Genomic DNA, 26,024 nt, shown 5'->3' on the forward strand with positions numbered 1-26,024 from the left:
TTTATTATGAGGTTTTATTACAAAGAATATATCCTTGTATAACAGGAATGCTCTAGGTATATAGTAGTGAATGTTAATACATGTGTAGTAATAATTTTTTTGGTCAGTGGAAGGGGTAAGAGTAAGTGTTGGTATGATCGATATATTGTAGCAGAACAATATATAGTAGTTATATGTTAATAGGTTAAGGAGGGGAATATAACCTAATATACATTACAGAATTCATTACAAGTAAAAATAGTAATATGAATATGACAGAGATCAAAAAATAAATTTCACAGTGATTATGTGTTAGAAGTAGGGAGGAGACATTGTAATAAAATACTTGTTCTCAGGTTCACTAAATTCATTGAGGTAAATAAAGATATGCTGTAAAGTGTATTGAAAAGGAGATGCTTTAGAAGTTCAATCCCTTGATAAATTGCTAGAAAATATTTTCTAACTTTTTTGTTTTCTTTCCAAATATCCACTCACATTTTACTTAAGTCCTCACATACTTACTAATTCACTACCTTCTTCATTCACTCATTGCTACACTTCTGAAATCTTTAAGTACATAAAAGGATTCTCTGCAGGCAATACCGCAATATACTTAGTAAGAAGCTTTCTTTTGTGCGGTAACCTGCTAAGCAGGAATTTTTTTTTAGGAACTCATCCTTAAGGGTTTGAGGTAAGATGAAAGCTTTTCCTAATAATCAGTTTGTAGCTGAAACCATGTGAAATAGAAATATGAATGTTATGCAGAAGCCATTTATAAAATTTAAAGAAGACGACATGTTCTCCAAACTTCTTGTTTAACAGTGTTCAAATTGAATTGGGGGAAATTTTTGAATCAGATGAATCAAAATCCATATTTTCTGTAAAATACTACCCTTTCAACAACCCCCCCCCCACACACACACACATCATGAGCACAAGCTTCATAATCATTATTAAAAATGTTAACAAACTTGTTCCATACAAAAGAATGATATCTGATAATAATAATAAATTCATCAATATTAATAAAACAATTTTAAATACATAGATGAAATTGACAAAATAAAATATCTGATGATTAAAACAAGTCATTGCAAAAGTCACTATGAGCAACTAATTTGATACTGATTATTTAATATGCACGTTGCAAATGTTTTCCATAAGCATCATCAAGATGCTTATTTTTTTATAGTAACACTAAGATGGGATAATAATATTTACCTTAATATTTTCTTGTTCCCTTATTGTTCTTATTTCAGAATTTAATATACAATAACTTTATAAAAAATTTAATAAACTAATTAAAAACTTAATAACTTTAGTGGCTTAATAAAAAAAAATTGAAGCAGAGAAATGTTTAATAAAATATATACAAAAAAACATTCACAGTCAAATACTTAGTATTAAAAGTATAAAATATTAAATTACCAACACCTTACACTTAAAATAGTAAAGAAAGAATCTAAAATTAATTAGGGACCATACAACATTGACCACAATTTTTCAACTTTTTCATAATGAATTTTTTTTTTTATGAAATATTTTAACTGGCATAAACTCTGCAATAATTCATAGAAAGAGTAAGCCAATGCCACAGTATTGGTTAACTTTTTTTGTGGTGAGAATGGCGTTTTGCAGAATGTAAATTAAAAACAGCCTGACCAGAATTCAAATCCAGAATGTTCTGGATGTTTGGTGGATATTACATTCCACCAAACATTTGGGTTCAACTCTATAATCAATACCCACAAATAAATGTCAACAGCATGTTGTGAAACTGTACTCACTGTTATTTAAGTTTGATGATAAATGAGAACTGGTTTATCAAATGAAATTTTGTTCTATAATATACCTTCATCCCAGTGAGGATTTGACATAACTGGTGGGCAGTACTTTGCCTTCTCCTCATCAATCTTTTATGTTTTAAATAAATAAAAAATAAAATTAATTGATTATAAATAATTTAATTTGTAAATAATTTATAAATAGTTAAATTGAATTATGTGTCGTTATACATTTTAATTATTAATTTGTCATATGTAATGTACAGTATTCAACTAAACACTTACTCCTTTTAAAAAGGAAATGAAATTACTATACTAAATTTTACATGCATAAAACAAAAGTACCACTTTTTTAGTGGCCAGCTTCACCTTTATTTTTTAAAAAAAAGTAAAAAGGGAAAGATTATTTGACAAAATTCAAAAATACTCATCAAATAAAATGTTAAAAATGTCAATTTTAATAATGTGTAGGATGAATCCATTAGCAAAATATCTGCCGGCCTCTGTGGCACGAGTGGAAACGTCTCGGCCTTTCATCCGGAGGTCCCGGGTTCGATTCCCAGTCAGGCATGACATTTTTACATGCTAAAAATCATTCATCTCATCCTCTGAAACAATGAAGCAATACCTCTGGTGGTCCCAGAGGTTAAAGAAAAAGAAAAAAAAGCTAAAAACTAATCCTTAAAAAGGCATTTTTGCAAATTTATGTCTATTTTATAATCACTATATTTTTTTTATTTTTGCTTAAACAAGTCCTATTGCTAAGAGTCTAGTCTATTAATCATTTATTACTATGTTATTGACAACAGAGTATCCTTGACATTATGGGTCTTAATTAAAAAAATAATTGTTTTTCTAACGGTCAGTAGTCTTACACACATAATTAATTAAGATACGTCTGTTTTCAGAATTAATTAATTTTGAAAATTTCAGTTTAAATTTTACTTCTAATTATTTATTAATTAATGTTTATTTTAGTTTTCTGCTAGACACGTTTGAAAACATAGACATGAAATTTTCCCACCCGAGGATACTATGTTGTATGTGATCTTTTTATACTGACAATTGCAAAATTAATCAGTTGATTACTTTTAAGTAATAAAAATAAATTAGTAAGTAAGTAAGTAAGTTATCAAACTTTAAAGGTGATCAAATGATCAAACTTTGTAAGTATCAAACTTATTGTGCACTTAATTTGTTCCTTTTTACAACTTTTAACATAGCCATTTTTTGATTCATCAATTTTTAAGTTAGAAAAAAAATTATAACTTCTTTTAAAATAAATAAACTGACAAGCCCTTGTCTATCTGTGTAATATACAGCCAAGAACACCTGGTAAAAATTCCAACTCAATAGCTTTATTGGTTACTGAGAAAATGTGTCATTTATGTGTTAAAATATAGTTTTGAGAACTCTTCTATTAAAAAAATACATTACATTAATGCAAATTAAATTCACTTAATGTATGCAAGGTTACCAAATTTTTACATTCAAAGGTTATAACATTGTTTTAAAAACAAGAGAGCTTACTTACACTTGAAAAAACAGAGAAAATATCTCGACTCAACAAAATAATATTTTTTAATTAAAAAATTGCGAAAAACAAAATAATTACACAAAAAGTCAACAAAATGCTCCCAATGACAAACATTTCTTTAAAAATCAATGAAAAATTTTCTAGTCCTTAAATTTTCATAAATAAGGTCTTAAATTAAAGCTAAAATAATAGGAATTCATTTGGTACTAAAATTAAAAAAAATTGAACCAATTCCCCTTAAATTACTTTGAAGAAAGATACCAATGTTGCTTTTTAACTTAACTTGGTAACTCTTCTTATTTATAACAATTTTATTTATATATGTTACTTACGAAAAAAATAAACTTTTATCACAAATATTAAGCTGAAATGTTTATAAATTTAAATGTTTTGAACTTTTGAATGAGTGAATTTATCAAGATGTTTGGACAAACATTGCTGCATCTTTCTAATCTACTTATTTCAACCTTCTGTTCTGACTGCAGAAAGTTCTACAAGATCAAATGGGATCAGTTTCAAAGATGAAATAAACACTAAAAAGTCATCCATAATAACATGTAGCCAATATTTTTCAACCATTTCATACAAAAAAAAAACAAAAAAAAAACATTACACTAGCACTAACATCAATTGATGCCAGTCTGAGAACAGCAACTCTAGCATCTGAAGATGGTTACAAAGATGATTGGAATTATTTTAAAGAAAATTAACAAAATCTAAATTTTGGTTTGTTTTGTAATTGAATAAGTAATATTTTTAAATTAATGTCATTGCCAACTGTACGGACAAAAGCAAAGAAACAAACCTTATCTTTCTCAAGGGCTGTAAGTCATTTTTTTAAATGACTGTGAATTTGATACCTACCACCAGAAACATTTCTAAAACACGTAACAGTTGATAATATTTATATTTAAATATAATATTTAACTTAATTTATATATATATGTATACATGTGTGTGTATGTGTGTATGTGTGCATGTGCGCACGCGTGATTTAATGTGATCCACCGAAGTACAGAAAATAAATAAAATAAAATGACACTTGCCTTATTTTTTCATATGATTCCTGCAAAAGTACTTTGCAGGAACTGCAAATGGGTTAATGCAAAAGCATTAACCCATATCTTCGTTGTAGATTTTTTTTTGTAAAATACTTTGTGTAAATTTACATAATAAACATAAAAATTAAAGCATAAAAAATTAAAATGAAATGTTAAAAATATTAAAATTATAAAAAGTTATTAAAATTAAAATTATATATAAAATATATAACGTCAATTAAAAATAAAATAAAACAAAAACATACTAAATGTATATAGCCAGCCAATACTATAGCTCTTAGTATTGGTGGCCATATAAATTATTATGTTTTTATTTTACTTTATTTTATTTTTAATTTTAATATTTTTAACTTTCCATTTTAATTTTTTATATTTTAATTTTTATGTTTAATATGTAAATTTATACAAAGTATTTTAGAAAAAAATATCTACAACTTTATATGCAGGTTACCACAAAAGTAATTTTGTAGAAATCATATAAAAAATTAAGGTGAGTGTCAATTTATTTTATTTATTTTTTGAAGTTGGGTGGATCACGTTGAATCTTACCTATTTGAATTTTAGTGCAGAGGTGATATGGGTCTTGAAAGGATTGATTTTATAAAAATATATGTACCAATTATTTAAATTAATCTTTTTATAGTCCATAATTCCTCTGTATGTTAAATTTTATTTACAAATGCAAAAATTGAATCTGCCAAGTACAGAATTAAAGAAACACTCTTAGAGTTTTTACATTTATTTCCTTACATTAGAGTGCTTTCGGGCAAAAGCCCATCCTCAGTATTGTTTTCTGATTTATCTTTATTTATATTTACATATTTAACTACTATTCAACACTTTCACACTTTCGTTACTTTTTATAACTTTGGTATTGAGTAAAATATAAGAAATTTTAAAAATTTACAGAACGTACATTTGTTCAGTCAAAAATTTAAAAACATTACTAAAAATTACAATTAAAAGTTTTTACTAAAATTTCTTTCAATAAGTTGTTTTATATAATGTTAATTCAATACTGTAATTCTGTATTTGGTGTATTGGCTGAAAAAAAATCTTTTCAATATATATATATATTTAATATAAGTTTTTCACATAATGTCTTAATAAAATTACAGAAAGTTGAAATTGGATTACTGGGAAAGTGGGTAAGCAACTTTTTATATTTAATTTTTTGTAATTATTGTAGATTTTCTTCAAATAAATTACAATTCTCAATAACAGAAAAGAGAAAGCTTTAATTTGCTACAGAACTTAATTTTTTCATCAAGTGGTCCGTAAGAAATAATTCTTTGAAGGTGAGTTTTTTTTTTTTAAATGCACAATAAACATGTTTTATTAAAACTACTTAGCTTACTTCTCTACATAGTTACTATTAACTATTGAGACATTTGTTGTAGCAACTTATAAACCTAAAATACCCTCATATTCCTTTGCCACAAGTTTATTCAACCACTGCTTGACAGCTTATTTTAACTCATCATCAGTTAATGAATCACCAGTGACCTATAAAATTGTTCAGTTTTTTGGTGAACAGTTGGAAGTTACTTGCAGTAAGTCAAGGCTGTGTAATGGTGACTAAAAATATGCCATACAAATTTTCCCAGCAAGTATGTATCAGCTGCAGAGTGTAGATGTGGGTTACCGTTCAACAACAACACTCCCTTTTCTGTTCCTATCACTAATTGTGGATTGAAAACAGTATAACTTTTATAATAGTTCTCTTCACTTTTTTTAAATTTTAACCTGTAGATTGCATTTCTGTAGCATAGACAATCTGTATGTCTTATTAGATTTGGTACAGACACTTATAAGATACTAAATACTTATCTTTTATGACAGACAGGCTGTTCTTTTAATTAAAGATATAAAGAACAGAAAGAACTTGGCATAAACATCTTAACTCTCCACTTGCCACTAACTACACATGAACTGGATATAAACATGCCAATATGCAACACAGTATGGAAATCCTCCTTAACTGTGAAAATAGTTGACTAATTAAATTTCATGAGTAAAAAAATTTACAAATGTATAAAACAACAAAGAGTAAATATTTTAAATGAAGAGAGTGAAGAGAAATCTTGAAATATTTTAAAAACTTAATCTAAAAATGAAACATCTTAACTAAAACACCAAAATTCAAATTTTGGTTATATGAGATATACATCGATAATGATTACTACACTGATTTGAATATACACTGATTATTACACTGATTACACTATTATACACTGATTATTTATATACTGATTTGAATAGCCTGTATTTTCAAAATAAACAAAAATATTAATTGGTGATTTTATACTAGGATTTTCTCTTAACTCTTACCTATAGTAAATCCCAGACCTGCTTGAGCTGGTGTAATTGTTTCATCAATGTCATTTCCATATAGACAAAGTCCAGCTTCCAGTCTACAAAAAAAAGAATTTTTCTTTTTAATATAAAATATTTTGGGATTCAAATAAAGTAGTTGTTAAATTAAAACATCATTCTTTTACATATTTAAATGTACTCTCAAAATTAACTTAAAATTTATCAGACGCTAAGATAAAAAAATCATTTTATATATGGGTGGAAAAAATAATGCACAATTGTTATCTTAAGTATAAAAGATGGCTAACTGTCATTGCTGGTTTAAAAATTGAGATACTTATTTTTGTTTACAGTCACTAGTTAAACATGTAACAAATTTTCAGATGGCATTAATGAAAAAAAATTTAGGTGATCATGAATATATACAAGTAACTGCTGGTAGCATTATCAATCCAGTTAGTGATTTATTTAGTAGTTCTACAGTTCTTACTAAGAGAAAATTAATTTAGTTAGTTGGTAACAGAGCAGATGATTTGTTAATCATACCTATTACAGATGTTAAAAATTTAATTTTTTGGTAAAATAAAAATTTGTGTAAAATATTAGTTCTCATTCCAAGACATAGGAGATGAAATACCATAGAACCAAATGTCTTCAGCTCCTTGCTCTTTTTTAATGATCTTCTAAGAAATCTCAGACCATTCATTATTAACCACTGTGTATCTAAATGGAAAGATACATAAAAGGTCTACAAAACTGAATTTCAGTTGGAGTAGTTAATGGTTAAAATTTCAATTCTTCATTATTCTAATTTTATGTAAATAATGCGCTCAATTCCATTTAAATTAAACTGATGCAAAGAGTACAGCTGCAAGAAAACAATACATGGTTTGGCGCGTTTTAGGGGGAGAATGTAGCTTTGTGAAACTGGTATTCAATACTCTATTTTTATTTGTTCTTGAGAACCAGGGACATACATTACTTGCCCACTCTCATAGTCTAGGATTGGTTAGATCCTTTTGCTAGAAAGAGAGCTAGAAAGTGAACATGTGAGCAGTTGAGAAGTCAGTGCAATAATTATCTTCAGTTATTACTTAATGATTAATTTATGATTATTATTTAATGATCAGAGGGAATCCCTTAGTGAGTTTATTAATCCCTTCCTATATTGCCACCTTCCTTAGCTTTCATACTTGGATAGATAATTCTTTATTATCAAGAGTATTATCAATTTCCTTGGAGAGAACCAAGGAAATTGTGTCATCTGACACCTTGCTCCATTTATGGACTGATACCTTTTAGTAAGTGACAAGAAAAGTGTAAAATTAATTTTATTATTATTAATTGATAAATTAATGACAATTTACATTATCGATGCTTGTTATCTAAATTAACTTCTAATAAGGCACGGTTGTACTCCACAGCAACTGAAGAAATGTAGAAACCCATTTAGCTTTCAGTGATATCATTTTTAGTAGTATTAACTGCTATAAAAGACAAAATCTCTTTAACAGAAAAACTCAAGTTTTGGTTATACAATCTGGCTATAATTTACTTAGTCACATTTATATACAAGTATTTATCTAGAAATTACCTCAAGGTATCACGTGCTCCAAGCCCAGCAAGTTTAATTTTATCTCCACCAAATTTCAGCAGACTTTCAACAAGTTGTACAGATTTACCTGCAGCAATAGATATCTCAACACCATCTTCTCCAGTATAGCCACAACGAGTTACTCTACAATCTTCAATGTCACAAATTCTTCCTATTGAGCTAGTCATGAAATGTAATTTATTTAAATCAATATTTGTTAATGGTTGCAAAATTTCAGCAGTTTTTGGCCCTTGCATTGCCACAAGTGACTGATATTCTGGTTCGAGAAATGTAATAACTACATCTTTACCATTCTTTCTGAAGATTTCCTAAAAAAAGAAAAAATGTATACTTAGAAAAGTTAAATACATTTTAATAATATGAGTGAAATTAATTCTAAAAATAGAATGGAGTATTACAATGTACATTTTCATGCAATATACAAAAGTTTAGTGGAAAAGCATGTTTTTTAACCTTAAGAAAATTATTGTAATTAAAGTACATGACAATCTCTATTATTATTTATAGACTATAAGTAAAAAAAATAAAAAATAAATTTTTAGAAAAATAAATTAAATAAAATAGTTTAAAATAAGTACCTGATTTTTCAGCAGTAACTTTGAATCATGATCTCGTCTAGATGCATTTGAAACAAGGTACAAGTAGCCTTCAGATGTTTTAGTAACAACAAAATCATCAAGAATCCCACCTGTATCATTATCTATGAAGAGGCTGAGGGCACTACCATTTTCTGCTAAACCTAAAAATGATTTTATAGAACTATATTATTATACTACAATACTAATAATTACATTTAGATTTATTCCTTGTTTTATGTTCTTATTATTTTTTTTTATCCCTCAATAGTTGTTTAAAATAGTTTACATTATAATTTCATGCATACATTTTTATTATGTAGTTTTATGGTTAATATTAAGGTTTTTTTACGTTTAATTAGTAGGTGGTTTTTTATGTTGAAGTTTTGAACCAGAATGACTGAACTAACTCATTAACAAAACATTCCACTGCAACCTCAGTACTTATAAGTTCTTCAATAAGTTTTAAAAATCTAATTATTGATCTGTGCAACTTTTATAAGAAACAATGAGAAGGTGGGTAGAAGTTATGTTTTCATCTACTCCTGTTTAACTGAGTTCCCCATCATTTTCCAGCATGCGTAATCAATGCCAAACCTTCTGGTTAGATCTTTATCAAGTCTAACTTAAAAAAAAATTTAATTTGCACCTTAAAAACAGGTTCTACAGATAATTTAACTTGTAATTTTTCAAAAATTTCAAAGATCAAAAGAAATAATAATTGCTAGTTTTGTGGAAAAAAATCATGTTATCTACTACAACATTCCAGTTAAATTCACCGCTGCAAATAGAGATGAATTCCATTCCAACTTTTATATTAACATATTTTAATTATTTTGAGTGTGAAGTTACATTTAATATGAAAGATATTCTTGAATGTCTTATTGAAAATGTTGCATTAAATAAATACATGCATTTATGATGTATGTACATTTTTTTGTACTCTTCAAGTGGAGAAATCAACTTGAGAAACCAAAAAATTATATTATTTATTGTTTATTTATGTAAAAAAAATGGTTTGACTGATTTGTGTTGACAAACTGAAAAATAAACTTGTTATTACAGTTTCTGTTATCATTAAGAAACACTCCATAAAAACCTGAAAACCTTTTCAAATTCCCATCAAAATGATTTTAATTTACTGAGAAAATGGCCAAAAAAGTATATAAAATGTCTTGAATTATAAGTACCCAATTTTCTGTGATTTTTTTAAATTACTAGAAAAACATAACATTTCCTCTATATCATGAAAAAATAATTTCATAGTGCATAGATATTTCTCAAGATGATGGTTTTGCAGTACTTAATAATAACTTTAAGTAGTATACATAAAGTATCTTAGTATGTAAAAAATAATTTTTTTAGCTTTATAGAAAGCTAAGCAAATTTATAAAGGGAGAATGTTTTTCAATTATCTAAAGTATCACTTGTGAATAACTAGACACATTAAAAAAAGAAGATATGATTGCTATTCATTGAATACTTATTAAGTTAAATACTAATAAAAAATTGTCCCAAACCGACTGGTGAAGCAAATCCAATTACAAGAATTTTATTTTAAATTATACATCTTTCTAATGAGTAAATTGCCTGAATAGTTTAAGAACATGCTGACATGTTTAATTTAAATAGAACATTTATCATCATACAAGTGTTGATTAAACTGATAGACAAAAAAAAAGAATGTTTCTCTAAGTGTGATACTATTTATTGAATTTTTTTTTTCATACATTACAGATCTGTAAATACAATTTTTCTATCACCCTTAGTTTTAAATAAATTACGCTTCAAAAAAATTAAGGGAAAATATAGTTAAAATCTGTAAAATTTATAATTTTGCATGGCCATACCTGTGTTAGAATGATTTCGCTGATGCTTTTCTTTTATAAATAGTCTCAAGGACATCCCGAATTAATGTCTAACAGTAATCGGCTAGCATGTTAGCATTCCATCTCCCTTTGTAGCAGTTTTCCATTACTGTGATATCTTGGTAAGTGACGCTCATTGTGTTCGTCACTTACGTCTCCGAGGTTGTCCGGGAAAAAATCCAGATGTGAGTGGAGCAAATCTATTTTCAAAGACATATTACATTCATAGCTCTCTATGAAGTAAGAAATTGATTAACAATATCGTGGTAATTGTCGGATTTTTATTTGCCAAGAAAATTTTGGCAAAAGTCTTTAAATGAAGCCCAAACTGCACTTTCTACATTATTTAACATTGAGTTATAACACATAGCATCTGAATATTTGAGAGCATTGAGTTAATAACATTGAGTTATAGTTGGTCTTTGACCAACTTTCTTATTTGAGAACCAACAAATATTCCTTCTTTAATTTTTCCTTCACTTACATTTGGAAATTTCCGGCTGATGTACAAAAATCTGATCTGATGTATAATAATTGCCAATTTTGTGGAAAAAAAATCATGTTATATACTACAACATTCCAGCTAAATTCACCACTGCAAATAGAGATAATTCCATTCCAACTTTTATATTCATTTATTCTTAACTGCCTTTACAAAATTTTTCATTAGTCCTAGCTTGATATAGAGCTATATACAGCTTGATAGAGGGGGTAAAAATATTTTTTTGGGGTTCAACAGAGGCTCATGAATAATATTTTTCCCATTTGGAGTTAAGTTGTCTCATTTCTTCTACTCTTTGGTGACATAATGTTTATCCTTAGCTCGGCTGTCCCATTCACAAAGAAAACACATGTATTTAGTATAGCTTAACTGCATGCCTAACAAAATAGTTATAACTTTCAAATCACCACATACGTTCTAGCTATATTTTTTATAATTTATTTTTCAAGAACGTCTTTCATCCGATCGTATGTCTCTTTCAAATTAATACCATAAGCGATTGGTATCAACGGATATTTGTTACCATTGTGTAGTAAAACCACTTTTAAATTATACTTGGACGAATCTACGAAAAGACGCCATTCCTCAGATATATGAATTTGTTCTAAGTGCAACCTAAGCTCATCAATATTTGTGCAATAAACAAATTATTTTCATCAATAAAATACTGACAAAGTTCTTTTTGTCAGCTTCAAAAGCCCAAAATTCATGTTTTTTTGAAGTAAATTTTTAGAACGCAAGGAACCTTGCAATATTGATCCTAGCAGGTCAGCTTGCTTTTTGATAAATTTAAATCCCTAACCAAGTCATTTAATCCACATCATTTACACAATTTTGAGGCATTATGAGACTGCACTGTTAACAAACTTAAGTCAGCAATAAGACTGAACAGAATTAATTCATTCCTAAATCCAGTGCTAAATACAAACAACACACCTGTGTTTTCAGCTACATGTTTTGACCTGCACAGACATGATTAATCTTGTCTATGAAGGCTCACTTCAGTATTAGATATGATGTCATACTATGTGACTATGATATGATTTAATTCTTTGTCTAGTATTGTTTATTTATAGCTTACAAATTATGTTAACAATGTTAAACAATAAAAAAATGAACTAACAAAATACAATATAGGAGCTTAAAATGCTAACTATACGTTGAAAAATGAAAAAAAACCTTTAATTAAAATTAAGACATTTTTCAGAAATGGTGGGTGATAGAAAGATTCTGAGTTCATATTCATTTTCAGCATCAAAAAACAGATTAAAATCATTTATCGCGTGTTAGGAAACAAAAATTATGTTTATCAGTGTTATCAAAATATCAATAAACATTATTAATTAGGTTATTATTTTCCCCGAAATAATAATTATTCATTCAGATCAGTACACAAAATGTGTTAATTTGTAGTTTATAATTCAGTACTATTATCTAAGGACAGAGTTCACTAACTTTTTGTTTGGGGTAATATGAAAAGTACTGAAAAAGTAAGATTCTAAAAAATTAAAATTGTACATTTATATTACTTTACCTCAATTTTTGCCCTTTGATACCCCATTCATGATAATACTGTAGTATTTATAAAATAATAAGTTAATAAATAATAATGTTTAACTGAGAATACTATTAAAGAACATCAACAAAATTTGGGATCTGGTTTTTAGGTTCAGAAGCAGATTGTCACCAGATTTTAAGTGTCAGAAATCCCATAATCTCCCCACCCTTCTTTTAAAATGTGAATAATATAAATATTTTTATATTTAATTTAGCAATATTTGAACCATTTTTTTTCATAAAGTGTTTTATTATAAAAGAGAAGTAAAAAACTAACAAAAGAATTTGGTTCCTATTCCTTCCCAGGCCTTCTAACACCTCCAATTAATAAGAATGATATCGTAAAATGTTTAAACTGTTCTATTACAAATTGCATTCTACATTCAAGGAAAAGTATTAAAAGTATTGTGATTCTATTCAATCTTCCTGGAAATATTGTTATATTCTCATTTCTTTAAATGATCTTTTACTTTTGGGGTGTAATAAAAAGCTCAGTAATGTCACACAATTTATATGCTGTCTTTCACTTTAGACTTCTTAAATTAATAAATTAAATTTTACTGCATTAAAACCATTATTTAAACCATAAAGCATTCTTTTTCAAAACATGTTCTACTTTCAAAAACATTTAAAAAGAAGTGGTAACAGATTTTTGACACCTCTGCCTTCCAATACTCTAGCTACTCAGCCATCCCAATAAATATAAATTGAAATATAATGACATAAAGCTACTCTTTTTCATATGTGTTATAATTTAAAAACAAGTAAGTAATTCAAATGGTATGGTGCTAATGTTTGAAACCTTTACCATTAAAAAACTGAAATGGTTGAATATTCATTATTGTATTTTTCAAAACATGATGCTTTTGGGAGTAAGAAGAATTTTAAGAAGTTAAAAATTTCAGCCCTGCTGCCCCCACCCAGATATCTTAAATCCCTTCGTCATTGAAAAAAATTCTGTCTTATTTGAACATTATTTTCAAAATACATTTTTTTTCAAGAATGTATAAAAAACTCAATGTTATCAAAAAGATTTGGGATTCCTCATCAAAGGAAGCCACTTTATTGCCATTTCATTAATGAAAACTGAAATACTATAATGTTTCAAGTTATTTTTTAAATTTATATTTTTAAAGAGGGTTAAAATATCTCAGTGATGTCAGAGAGGTCTAGCTCTTCATAGTGCCTACAGTTGTGAAAATCTGATTTCATAACATGAAATGAATATTTGGGAGCATTGATAAAGCAATGTTGAAGCAAATTTATAAATTGATAAAGCAAATCTTAATTATAAAGTTAAGTTTTTGTGTTCATATTCCTCACATACAGTTTTTCATGTATTTAAAGAAGCAAACAATACCATATATTTGTATAAAATTGTACTAAATATATGAAAAATCTATATAAAATTTGTTATTTTTTGTTTGTTACTTCAACATTACCAATATTGATGAAACTTGCACAGGAAGATAATATTGATCATGATTGATATGTATCCTACATTTTAAGAACAGACCAGGGAAGAATTTTTCCCAATAAATAGTATTTTTAAAATATAATTTAATCATTCAGGATATATTTAAACAAAACAATTAAAAATAAAAACAAAACTATAAAATTTGCATTAATGTGAAATAACCATTTTTGAAATTTCACCAGTCATTCTAATACATTTTTTATCAAATTTTTTTTTACCAGTTACTACTTTTCTACCTAATACCCATAAAATCCCTGAAATCGCCTCTCCTGAATTAATTATTTACTTTATCTATTCATATTTGAATGAATCTAATTATAATAATTTTTAATACCAAATACTCAAGCTCTTAAATTTATTAACACTTCCAACATTAAGTTTCACTCACAACGAAAATATGATGATATGCCAATGGTTGAAGTCATAACTAATAAATTTCTTTCCATTGGCTACTAAACTAAACAATTTCTGGTGCAATTAAACTTCAGGTAGCTACAGATTATCAATTTACTACTTTTAACACCACACAAGATCGGCATGATGTTAAACACTAATCTCTCTGATTAAAATTGATGTAATGTGGTACAAAATTTCTTTTCCATATCCCATAGATAGGCTTCAAGCTTATTTGGAGAAATATGAAGTGTTATCCATCAAAGGACAGTTTGAAGAAAAATGTAATAAATTGAGATGATTTTGGTAAAATGTATATCTCTCTTATAATTTTCAGTTTTCACCCAAAATTTGAAAAAAATATAATTTGAATATAAAGACATTAAGCATAGCTATTTCACAAACTGCAAAAATCAGAAACATCCTTTCAAAATCAAGTAAAAAAAGAAAAGAAACCACCTGAACTCTAAATAGAATAAAAAGACAACACCATAAAAATACAGTGAAATCAACAGAAGAAGAATTCAATAAAACATAGTTGAGAGACTCCTAAAAAACCTTCAATAATCAGCTTCAAAAATATGAACCCCAACCCTACTAATAAAGAATGAATACAGTAAACTGGCCAATAACAATAAAGAGGAAATCCTACTTAAATATTTCAACAAACTCCTAAATTGCGAAGAACCAGTAGAACTCCTAAACTCTACCTACACCAACACCACCAGAAAACATCAACCCTCCCAAAATAAAAGAAGTCTACCAAGCATTGTTATACTGTATTATATTAATATTATTATGATGTATTAATTTTACTTAGGTCTGTTTTTAACATTAAATCATGATAATAAAAATTTATTTTTATTTGAAGAGGTGTCAAATTGTCAACAGAGCTTTTTTTTATGAGATTAGGTAACAAAAATACAAATTAAAAAAAAAAAATTATGGTCCTGTGAAGATGGATTTCATAATAATAATAATAAAGATTCCTTATTTAACCAATAAATAAATAAATATTGCTAAATTAAAAAATACATTTGAAAAAATTATCAACTTCAAGAAAAATATAGACATGGATAAAATGCTTACTAGACTATACATAATGTGTTAGTATTGTAGGAGTTGCAGAGGCTGACACTTCTGTCTGCCAGTCAGCTGGATAAAATTTAATGGCTAATATTATCATAATAGTTGAAGTCACTTAAAAAATATATAATCTGATATATGCAATAATAATTTTTCAGAAAAAATTCAATTTTAACAGATCTATACAGAAAAATGTTTACTTTGTACCATTGATATCAGTTGTGCATATGCTTTCTAAAAATTCGATTCTATTTTCTCCTTTGATTTCAGTCTGTAACATATGTGAAACATCAAATAAAGAACAATTATTTCTAGTAAAAATATGTGATTGAGAAATCCCATAATTTCCGTATTGCACAGGGAGATCAAAACCTCCAAAATTCACTATTTTGCCTTTGTGTGCCAGATGAAGATCATAGAGGCTTGTTCTTCTTTGATGCAGAATTTTATTTGATTTTCTGTTCTGCTGAGTATTATATTCTGTGAACAAAGAAAAATATTTTGTTTTAAATTTGTTCATGACATGCATATACTAAAATATATTTTATTTGATGTCTTCAGTGGAAATCATGTGTTTGTAATAATGTTTTAAGTAATTTAAATAATTATTAAAAATATTTTACAATCATGCCATAAAGTTGCCATTAAGGATATCAGCTGCCAATATTCCCTTTATGCAGAGGCTTAAATGACTTTGAGAAGCAAGGACAGGTATCCAGCTATACATTGTAAGTTCTAATATAACAGGTGGGTGACTGTGGAGAGGTCAGACAAAAAAATAATTCCTGGAAGAAGCAGGAACCCTTTTGGTAGTTGTTAAGGGTGCCAACTAATTGATGATTAACAACCCTGAACAACAAACATAAGACTTTGAGTACTGCACGATTGAAAGCAATGAAAAACTAAAGTTTTATGTTCCTTGACAATGAGTTTCCTCAAATATTCTTTTTTTATTTAATACTTATGAAGAGTCCTTTTCTTGCAAAAATACTGGAGTAGAATAATCCCTCTGAACAGATCTGTCAATGGGGACTACTCAATTGAAGGTTGTTAGAAAATAAAAGAATCAAAATATCCTTGAGTCAGTGCTCTGAGAAGTAGAAATTAAATAGATAATTTAAAGTTAAATACAGTAGTAATTAGTGAAGACGTCACAGATCATTTTGTTTGAAATGAATGCCTTACACCACTGAGCAGTGGTGCTTCTCGCATAATGTTGTTGTCTTGTCAATATTGCTGATTCCTTGTTGAATGTTCATCTTCATTTCATTGATAGTGTGAGGATTTGATTCATAAACTCTATCCTTCAAATCGCCAAATGAAAAAAAATTGTAACTACACAAATCTGAGGAACATGAGGTCACCATCCTCTGCTGATAATTCATTCTTTTATAAAAGCATCATGAATGCGCATGCTAGTGATGCATGGCAAGTTGCTCTGTCTAGTTGAAAGTATCTGTTCTGTGAATAAAGCGTAGAATTCTTCGCAAATATATAATACACTTCTGTATTGAGAGTTCAGTAAAAAAATATTGACTTTGCTATACTATTACCAGAAACAGCTCACCATACCCAATTTTCTCATCTTGAGGTAATTGCTCAAACATCTAGTTAAGATTTACAGTCATCCAATATATGATGTTGTGTAAATTAACATGCCCGGATAAATGAAATGCTGTTTTATCAAACATGAAATACAGTTTTGGGTTAGATAGAAAAAGTTATAAGTTAGTTGTGGCCATTAACAAATATATGCTAGGCCTTACCACAAAGGTTTGGTGGTTGGGTTTCAATTAACCACACATCTCAGGAATGGTCGAACTGATACTGTATAAGACTACACTTCATTTACACTCAAACATATTATCCTCATTCATCCTCTGAAGTATTATCTTAAAGGTAATTACCGGAGGCTAAACAGGAAAAAAGAAAAAGAAAAAAGAAGCCAGGAGATAATAATAATTTTTTTTTTTTGCGTAGAGAGGTGGAAATGCATTTACGCACGGAGTGTCGGACTCTCGCTGATGGTATTATCCAATCACTATCAGCAGACTACCGACTAAAACCACCCCTCTTTCTATCCGGACTCGGCCCGGAACCGTTTTACACATCCGTTTTAACAACCGTTTTACTTCCGGGCGAGTCCTCCTATACTAGCCTGATTAGGTGCTACCTATATTTCAGGACTATTCAGGTCAACCTTTTTATGCCCTGAGAATGTTGTCGACGAATGGAGCTACACTTTCCCAGCTGCTCAGGTCACGGAGCATCATCGCAACCACGTTGTGGGGACTCAGTGCTCCGAGATCCGCCTCTAGTGTCCCTCGATCTGCCGCCCACGGAGCACATTTGTAAAAGGTGTGTTAAGCGTCGTCCCGTACACTGGGGCAATAGAGGACGGCGCTTTCTCTATGACATGGAGGTAAGCGCGGAAGTACCCGTGACCCGTTAAAAATTGGTTCAAGTAGTACTCCACTTCTCCATGCCGTCGCTACGTCCAAGGTCTGACCAGAGGGATAAGCCTTGCGGTCCATCGTCCTCTGGTCTCGTGGTCCCAGGTCTCTTGCCATGCGAGGAACGTGTGAGTGCGTTCCTCGTTGGCAATGGTCACTCGGTCTTCGCCTGCCCGTCGCCTCTTGTAGATCACCTGGCGCTCCCTTGCTAAAGTAGCAATGGGTATGACGCCGGCGACCACAAGTACTGCAGGCTCGGAGACCGTCTGATACGCGGAAGCGACTCGCAAGGCTGCGGTGCGTTGCACATGCGCGAGCCGCTTCCAGTTTCTCGCAACTCTTAATGCCTAGGCCCACTTCTGACCCGTATAACAGGATGGAATGCACCGTGGACATCAGCAATCGTCGTCTGCTGGTCTTCGGTCCACCGACATTCGTCATAAGGCGGCTGAGGGCAGTTACGGCTCTCGCAGCTTTGTCAGCGGAATAATAATAATAATAATAATAATGCCCTGAGGTAGATAATCTCCACGTCGGGAACACAACATCTATGTTCCACGTCCAGGGCGGCAACAGCTGTACTTACGTACAATACATATAGCTGGCTAACGGGGTTCCGAGTAATTCCTCGGATATGCTTTTCTTTTGACCTGTATCCACCTTCAGGTCGACAGACAGATTGAATTTTTCGGCCACCTGCAGGATATGAACAGCTAAATGATTTAGAAATGGACTCACACCATATTTAGAGCTGGTGATGTGGCGGCCAGGGTCAATGTTATTGCAGGTGTAACGGAGACCCTTCCGTTGTTCACATGTCCCCTGCGATAGCAAGCATGTAGCAGTGGTGCCCAAGTATGTCGGTGCATGGGAGCTCTGAAAGCTTCGGTGAGTAGGAGCCTGGAGTCAGTGCAGATATTGCGCATCCACTCTGTGCCAGGACATATGCCGGTTCCACCGGAGTACCGGATCGGACCTCGAAGGTTAGTAGCCCTGGAGTGGGGGTGTACCCCAGCGGCTAGCCTTGCTACAAAAGGGATAAACCCATATGAATATTCTTACAATCAAACGTGGCAGAAGGGGGCACGTAAACACCCTCGTTTAGAAACCTCCGATTCGCCACAAGCAAAGAGGAAAAAGTAAAGAATCAGATGAAATTAAGAAAGTTGCTGATAGAATCAGTAAAGACTTAAGGAAAAGTTTATTTGGCTATAATGTACCTAAGCCAAGATTTTTAATTATTACGAAGGAGAATGGAAACTTCCAAAAGGTTAGTCCATTCTTAATCGCTAGAGAGATTGCTAATTGTGCTGGTGGTCCTGTTAAAGAAATCCGGAAGACTTTTAATGGATTGCACGTCGAAACTATCAACGACAGTCAAAGCCAGAAAGTCCAGATACTGAAGAAGATCGGTGAATTTGTGGTATCTGTGCAACTGCGTAGCACCCTTAATACATCAAGAGGAGTTGTTGTTTGTCGCGATCTTCTAAATCGTACAGAAGAAGAAATTGTACAAGAAATGTCTAGTCAGGAGTGACTCAGTGTCGCAGACTAACCATGAGAAAAATGGTGAAGTTTTTCCTTCGGCCTCGCATGTTTTGACATTCAATAGGCCTAACCTTTCTGAAAAGGTACGAGCTGGCATATATCGGCTTGATGTACGTACTTCTATTCCGCAGCCTATGCGATGTTTTAAGTGTCAACGATTCGGACACACTGCAGCTAGATGTGAAGCGCAAGAAATATGCATATGTGAAATGAAGACACATGAGGGTGATCCATGTAAAGACCCTCCAAGCTACATTAATTGTAAAGGGCACCATAACTGCCGATCTAGGAACTGCCCAGTATATAAATTGGAATTCAGGAAGTTAAAACGCTTCAAAAAGTCAGTTATCTTGAAGCGAAGGAAATTGTTAGTCAACGAACACCTCGACCATCGACCACTTATGCAGAAGCAGCTGCTTCCCCTTCCACATCTAAAATTAACGTGGAGCAGTTGCTTAATACGATGGCACCAAGTCTTGCGACAATGATTGAAAGAATCATTGATTCGAAGATTAAGTCGACTCATTGGACAGAATCAGTTAAACATGAGAAGGCTCATTCTCATGATTGACGTCGTTGATATAAGAAACGTGCCAGCGCAGCATAAAAAACTAGCAAAATCTGTGATCATAACGCCACCAATTGATGTAATAAATAAAAATCTTGATTTAACTGAAAAAGGTAAGAAGATTACTCCGTCGTCTAGTCATAAGGCTAAGAAAATTGTGCCAAGATACAGGAAAAGTCTGAGTCTACAGAAATGGAAGTGCAAGTCAGTATCGAAAAAGCACCAGACGCAGACAATAATAAAACTGTATGCATAGAGCCTCCAAAAGCTCAGACAGCAGCCACGGTAAGAGCGTCTATATCAGCCGACCCCAGTACAGCCTTAGAGATTGAATCCAGTTCATCAGCCGCCGAAAATGCATCGCTTGGGAGTTTAGATTCAATAGCAACGATGCTTACTGCACCTACTAAGCTTTCATCACCTGATGTAAGCCGGCGAACGTCATTGGCATCAGAGAGAGAAGAAGAAGCCATGTCCGAGGCCTCAGACACACTGTCATCAGTAGTTGAGGCCGTACGAAGAATGGAAAAACGGTGCAAGAAAGGATGGCCTTTCTTGCACCGAAGAAAGGAATTTTTGGCCATCCAAAAGGAAAGCCTAGACGGTAAACATTGGATTCGAAAGTTATACTAGAATATGAAATTATGAACCTTTTTTTAATATTTTTTTTGAAGTGGGGCGCGGCTAATGACCGAAGTAGTCGATGCCCCTAAAAACCTCAAGAAAAAAAAATAATAAGAAATAAATAAATAATAATAATAATAAGGTCCGGGCAAAACCCCACCCCACGTCCGTGCAATTACATCTACGCACACGTCCGAGTCGGGCAACGACATGATACTTCGGTGCTTTCACTTACACTGACCAACAGGAAAATGGTTTTGCTCAGGAGCTTCACTGTGGAGTATGGGATTGTTGATCCCCGAGTTGTGGGAGCTGGTTACGGTTGTACTTCTCGGTTTCGCTGCTTGCACCGGAGCGGCAGGCGTAACCGTGATCTGTTTTTCGCCGAGCTGGGGGAAGTGCGGAAGGGTAGTATTCAACCCTCTTCCCAATGATGGTAACCAGGTTGAGGGGGATAATGTCAAATTGCTCTGCCGAAGCCTTGCGCCGCTCAGCGTGAGTCAATCATTTTGATCCTTGGCTGGGATTGTTCCATGAGTAAGGATATCGGAGCCCTTACTGCTGTGTTCAAGTACTAGGATGTCATGCACTTATTGCCTGACCTGCTTCCTATATCTGTCACTGTTCAGAAATAAATGGGTGTAATCCTTGATCTTTGAGACTTCAATTCAAGGAGCACATTCCGTTTGTCGCAAGGAAAGCTATTGATGCTTTCTTTGGTGTTCGAAGAGTAGTCACCCAGATTGGGGGTTGAATTTCGGTACCGTGCGGATTCTTTACAAAGTTGTCTGTGAGGCCATAATGATTTACGCTGCGCCCCTCTGGGCTCATCGTATGCAATTTCAGGGTTATAGAGATGTTCTATTATGAGCTCGGCGTCTTCTTTTGTTAGTGGTTGTCGGGGGCTAAAGAACTATCTCGCAAGAAGCAGTCTCTGTAATCGCCGGCACGAAGCCAATAGTTACGGAAAGTAGCAAGCGTTATATTTCCAAGAAGGAAGGTCTTTTTACTTCAGAGCGTATGCGTGAGATTGAAGACCAAGGTTTTGAATCTTGGCAAGTTAGGTAGAACGAATCTTCTGCAGGTCGTTTTACGCATGGTATATTTCCGGATGTGACACGTTTGCGAGCGATTAGGTGGGTCTTCCCCAATCGGAACATTTCACAATTTCTATCAGGACATGGTACCTTTGATACAAGTTTGAGTAGGTTTTGGATTGGTTGATTCGGGCCTCTGCCCGGACTGTAGAGTTGAGGATACTGCAGACCATGTCCTTTATGTTTGTAAACACTGAACGTAAACAACTCTGAACGTATCAGAATTGTTAGGGAACTCGAGAGGGTAAATTTATTTCTGGATGTGCGAGTCAGTTGGAAGATCCACAGATAATGGATAATAATGGCTGGCATCCTTAAATATCTCGAGCTGAGTAAATCAGTTGAGGAGGTATGAGTAGAGTAGTACCCGGATGGCTAGGGTACCGCCTGGACAGTTGATTGGCCGGAGATAGGAGCATTGGAATCGCGCCTCGGTTAGTCAGAAACATATTAGGAATTATTTAAGAGAATAGCTATCGGCGGGACGGTGACTGCACTCCCGAGGACATGGTAGGCCACGCAGCCGAGAGGTGTAGCGCCATCTTGACGAGGGCGGGATGTAGAAGAGTAGAAATATCGCTGTCGACGGGATGGTGACTGCACTGCCAAAGGCATGGTTGTCCATGCAGCCATGAGGTGTAGCAGCATCTCGATGATGGTAGTTTTTATGGGGTGAAGTAAATGCCACGCGGGACTCTGCGATGGAGCTGAGTGGGAGTAAGAGGTCTGTCCTCCTCTCCCTAGTGGACCAAACCGGAGTCCGTAGTTATATAAATTGAAGGCTAAAACTTGGGCAAATTAAGAACATTAAGGGAATTAGGAATAAATTCCGTTGTTACGATCACCATTGCTGGTGTGTTATGCATTATATTTACCAAATAGACTCGTATGTTATGAGACATTTACAGTTACTAGTAGATTATTTAAAATGTAGAACTAGGAGCGGGATTCGTGCTTCGGTGAACTCGGTTAGCTAGTTCATCTGGCAACGATGTAGAACAGTCAAGATCTCAGGAAGAGGCCTACAACAAAGGCGAAGGCTGAGTTAAAAAATCATTGATGTAAATGTCTACCAAGGCATTTACATCGGTGGCATCCCAACCGAGGTCTGGCTTATTACTATTAGATGTAATCAGTTAGAGGGTCTAAAGACGACCTCCGTTAAAGACCATCAGGGCTAGAAACGGGGGGGAGTGTAACAACCGGAATCGTCACAAGGTGGGTGTTTCCCCCTATGAGATTAGGATGACCCACTATACCCATATATATATATATCGTAAAATCTGTATAACTGTATACATATATATATACCGTTATACAGATTTAACCCGGCTCGATTTAAATTTGTGAAAGGCGGCTGACTGAGGGACCACAGGGAGGCATGCCCAACCGCCTCTCCGGTAGCACCTCGCGACGTATTGACTGGCAACACTTTTTTAAGGAAACATCAACTTCCACAATAGTCGTAATGCCTTCTGCCACTTCTGTGGCAGAAGGTCCACATAAACACTCTCGTTTTGTAGAGCCTTTATCTTCGCAAGTAAAACAAAGGAAGAGCGGCGAGTGTATCGATGTAGTAAAGACGGATTGAACTAAGTTTCGACCGAAGTCATAGAATTATTCTAAAATAATTGGTGATCAAGAAAAAAGAAGGGATCTCTCGAAAATTAGTCCTTTCGTGATAGCTCAATCATCACGGAAGCTGCAGGAGGACCTGTAAAATAGGCAAGAGAGACTGCTACACGACTGTTCATTGAAACTGTCAACGACCTATAATTGTCACGGTCGCTTAAAGCCAAAAAGATGGGGTCTTGGATATTGAAGTTACACCCATGGTATGTTAAATACCTCAATGGGAGTAATCGTGTGCAAAGATTTATTAAACTGCACGAAAGCGGAAATTGTAGAGGAACTTCCTGATCAAGAAGTTTTTGCGCGTCGACGTTTAAACACAGTACACAATGGAGAAGTTTTACTTCCGTCATCGCATGACCTGACTTTTAACAAACCCAAATGTCCATTGAAAATAAAATCAGGAAGAAATAATTAAGGTAGATAAAAAAATGTTATGGACAAGCAAAAATAGAGCCTCCGAAAGCACGGATGCCTCTAAAACAGAACGTGCCTCTAAAACAGAATGTGTATGGGATGGTTGAAAGCCATCCCATACATAGGCGGGAGTGCATCAAGCTTAGACTCTGATGCAATGCTCACCGTACTTCTATTTCAGTATCAACCGATTCCAACAGCGGAACATCTTCGTAATTTACTACGGAGGATCAGACGATTCCATTTCCGAAACCTCAAACACCCTGGAAACATAGGTGGAGGCCTCAAGAAGATGGTGAGATGAAACAAAAAAGGATGGCCTGAGAGTAAAACCTAGGAGATAGATAATAAGAATTCAATCAATTTTATAAGTTTTGACTTATTTTTATTGGATCAGTTTTTCAAAGTTACGGAATTGTTATACCCGTTTTGACAGATATGACAACATTTCTTTGATAGTATATTTTAAGTGGCAAGGGCCCTATACACTCTTTCATCTGTGTTCTTTTAGGGTTTTAATGACCTATGAAAAGTCTATTTGTGGTCGATCTGTCCGACAAGACTAGTCTTCTGACTAGGTCACTAGTTATTTCACCAGGGAGGAGAGGAATGTTTCCTTTTTTTATTTGGGAAAAGTTCTAATGACCACATCAGTCAATAGCGTTAACTTTAAAAAAAAAAATTAATTTTTTATTTTGGATGGCCAAAATAAAATCACTCTTTATAGCTACCTCATCCACGAAAAACTACCTACTCTAAACAGGGAAGCGAAATGACTTAACTATTGTAGAAGTAAGTGCAGTAAGACAGTTGAAAACCTTCATGTACTAGACTTGACCCGTCGGGAAAGTAATATTAGCAGAAAAACCATTCTAGAAAAAAGAGGACGTTCTCCATACAAAAAAATCACTAAACTAAAACACATAAAAATAAATTACTCAAGACGAAAAATAGATTATTTCATGCAATTTCTATTGAATTTATTTATAAAATTTAGTCGAACAGCCTCCTGTTGAACTCATTGAGTTTTGAATTAAATATATCCACGTAACTCTGTCTACATACATTACCAAAGTCTCGAACATATTTCTTAAGTGGACTCAGCCCTCCAGTATGTTTATAGACAATGTCCCTTCTTACATTTATATTTAGGATTCAAATTACAATTTCGAAATAGAAACACTGACATAACCTTTAAACATTTTATATATTAACATTGTGTTATATGCAACCCCTCTCTTTTATAAAGTGAACATCTTCACACAATGTACTCCTTTCTTACAAACTTCGATATTGCACTATCATTAGCAGTCATCTCTGAATTGCTTCTATTCTACTGTAGTGCAGTTACGATTGTAATTCCACACTGTGGAACAATATCCCAACACTGACCTGACAATGGTGTTGTTTTTTTAATAATCTGAATAGATTATCTGCCATGCGAAATCGTCTTGCCACCCCTAAAAAGGCTGTCCTAAATTTCTTCTGTTCTTAAAGACAATATTATCAACATGGCTAGTGAATAACAATTTGATATCAAAAAGCACATCCAGATGGCGTAGACTGGTCACTCTTCTAATATTTTCATTAGTAATCCAATACTCATATTTAATAATCAGCATCTTCCTACAGTATGTCTTTACGACTATATTATAGAGTTTTAGGGCGTCTTGTTGTCAATCAACCATTTATGCACTTGATCTACATTTTCCTGTAATATCTTCTTGTCTGCAGTATAATTCACGCTACCGTAAATCTTAATGTCGTCGGCATACAAAAGTATATTATTTTAATACTCACGACTGTCATTGATAAATAAAATAACAAACAACGATTCCAAATTGGACCCTTGCGGGACTTCAGTGGTAGCACTAACCCCCTTTTGACGATCCCGGTGGTCACACCCTCCGTTCCTAGTCCTGATAGGCTTTAGCG

General features: G+C 32.5%; 1 protein-coding gene across 2 annotated transcripts in view; it reads right to left on the reverse strand.

The window, feature by feature from the left end:
• Positions 1–26,024, reverse strand: part of LOC142331081 (aminomethyltransferase, mitochondrial) — a 44,819-nt gene that overhangs the window by 1,799 nt on the left and 16,996 nt on the right. For both annotated transcript variants that reach the window (XM_075376749.1, XM_075376756.1), the window contains 4 exons: positions 15,958–16,230; positions 8,871–9,031; positions 8,272–8,600; positions 6,693–6,775 (listed from right to left, as the gene is read on the reverse strand). In XM_075376749.1, the coding sequence (XP_075232864.1) occupies positions 6,693–6,775; positions 8,272–8,600; positions 8,871–9,031; positions 15,958–16,230 (846 nt within the window). The remainder of the gene's footprint in view (positions 1–6,692; positions 6,776–8,271; positions 8,601–8,870; positions 9,032–15,957; positions 16,231–26,024) is intronic.

This window comes from Lycorma delicatula, chromosome 1 (assembly GCF_047948215.1).
Source record: "Lycorma delicatula isolate Av1 chromosome 1, ASM4794821v1, whole genome shotgun sequence".
Classification (NCBI taxonomy): domain Eukaryota; kingdom Metazoa; phylum Arthropoda; class Insecta; order Hemiptera; family Fulgoridae; genus Lycorma; species Lycorma delicatula.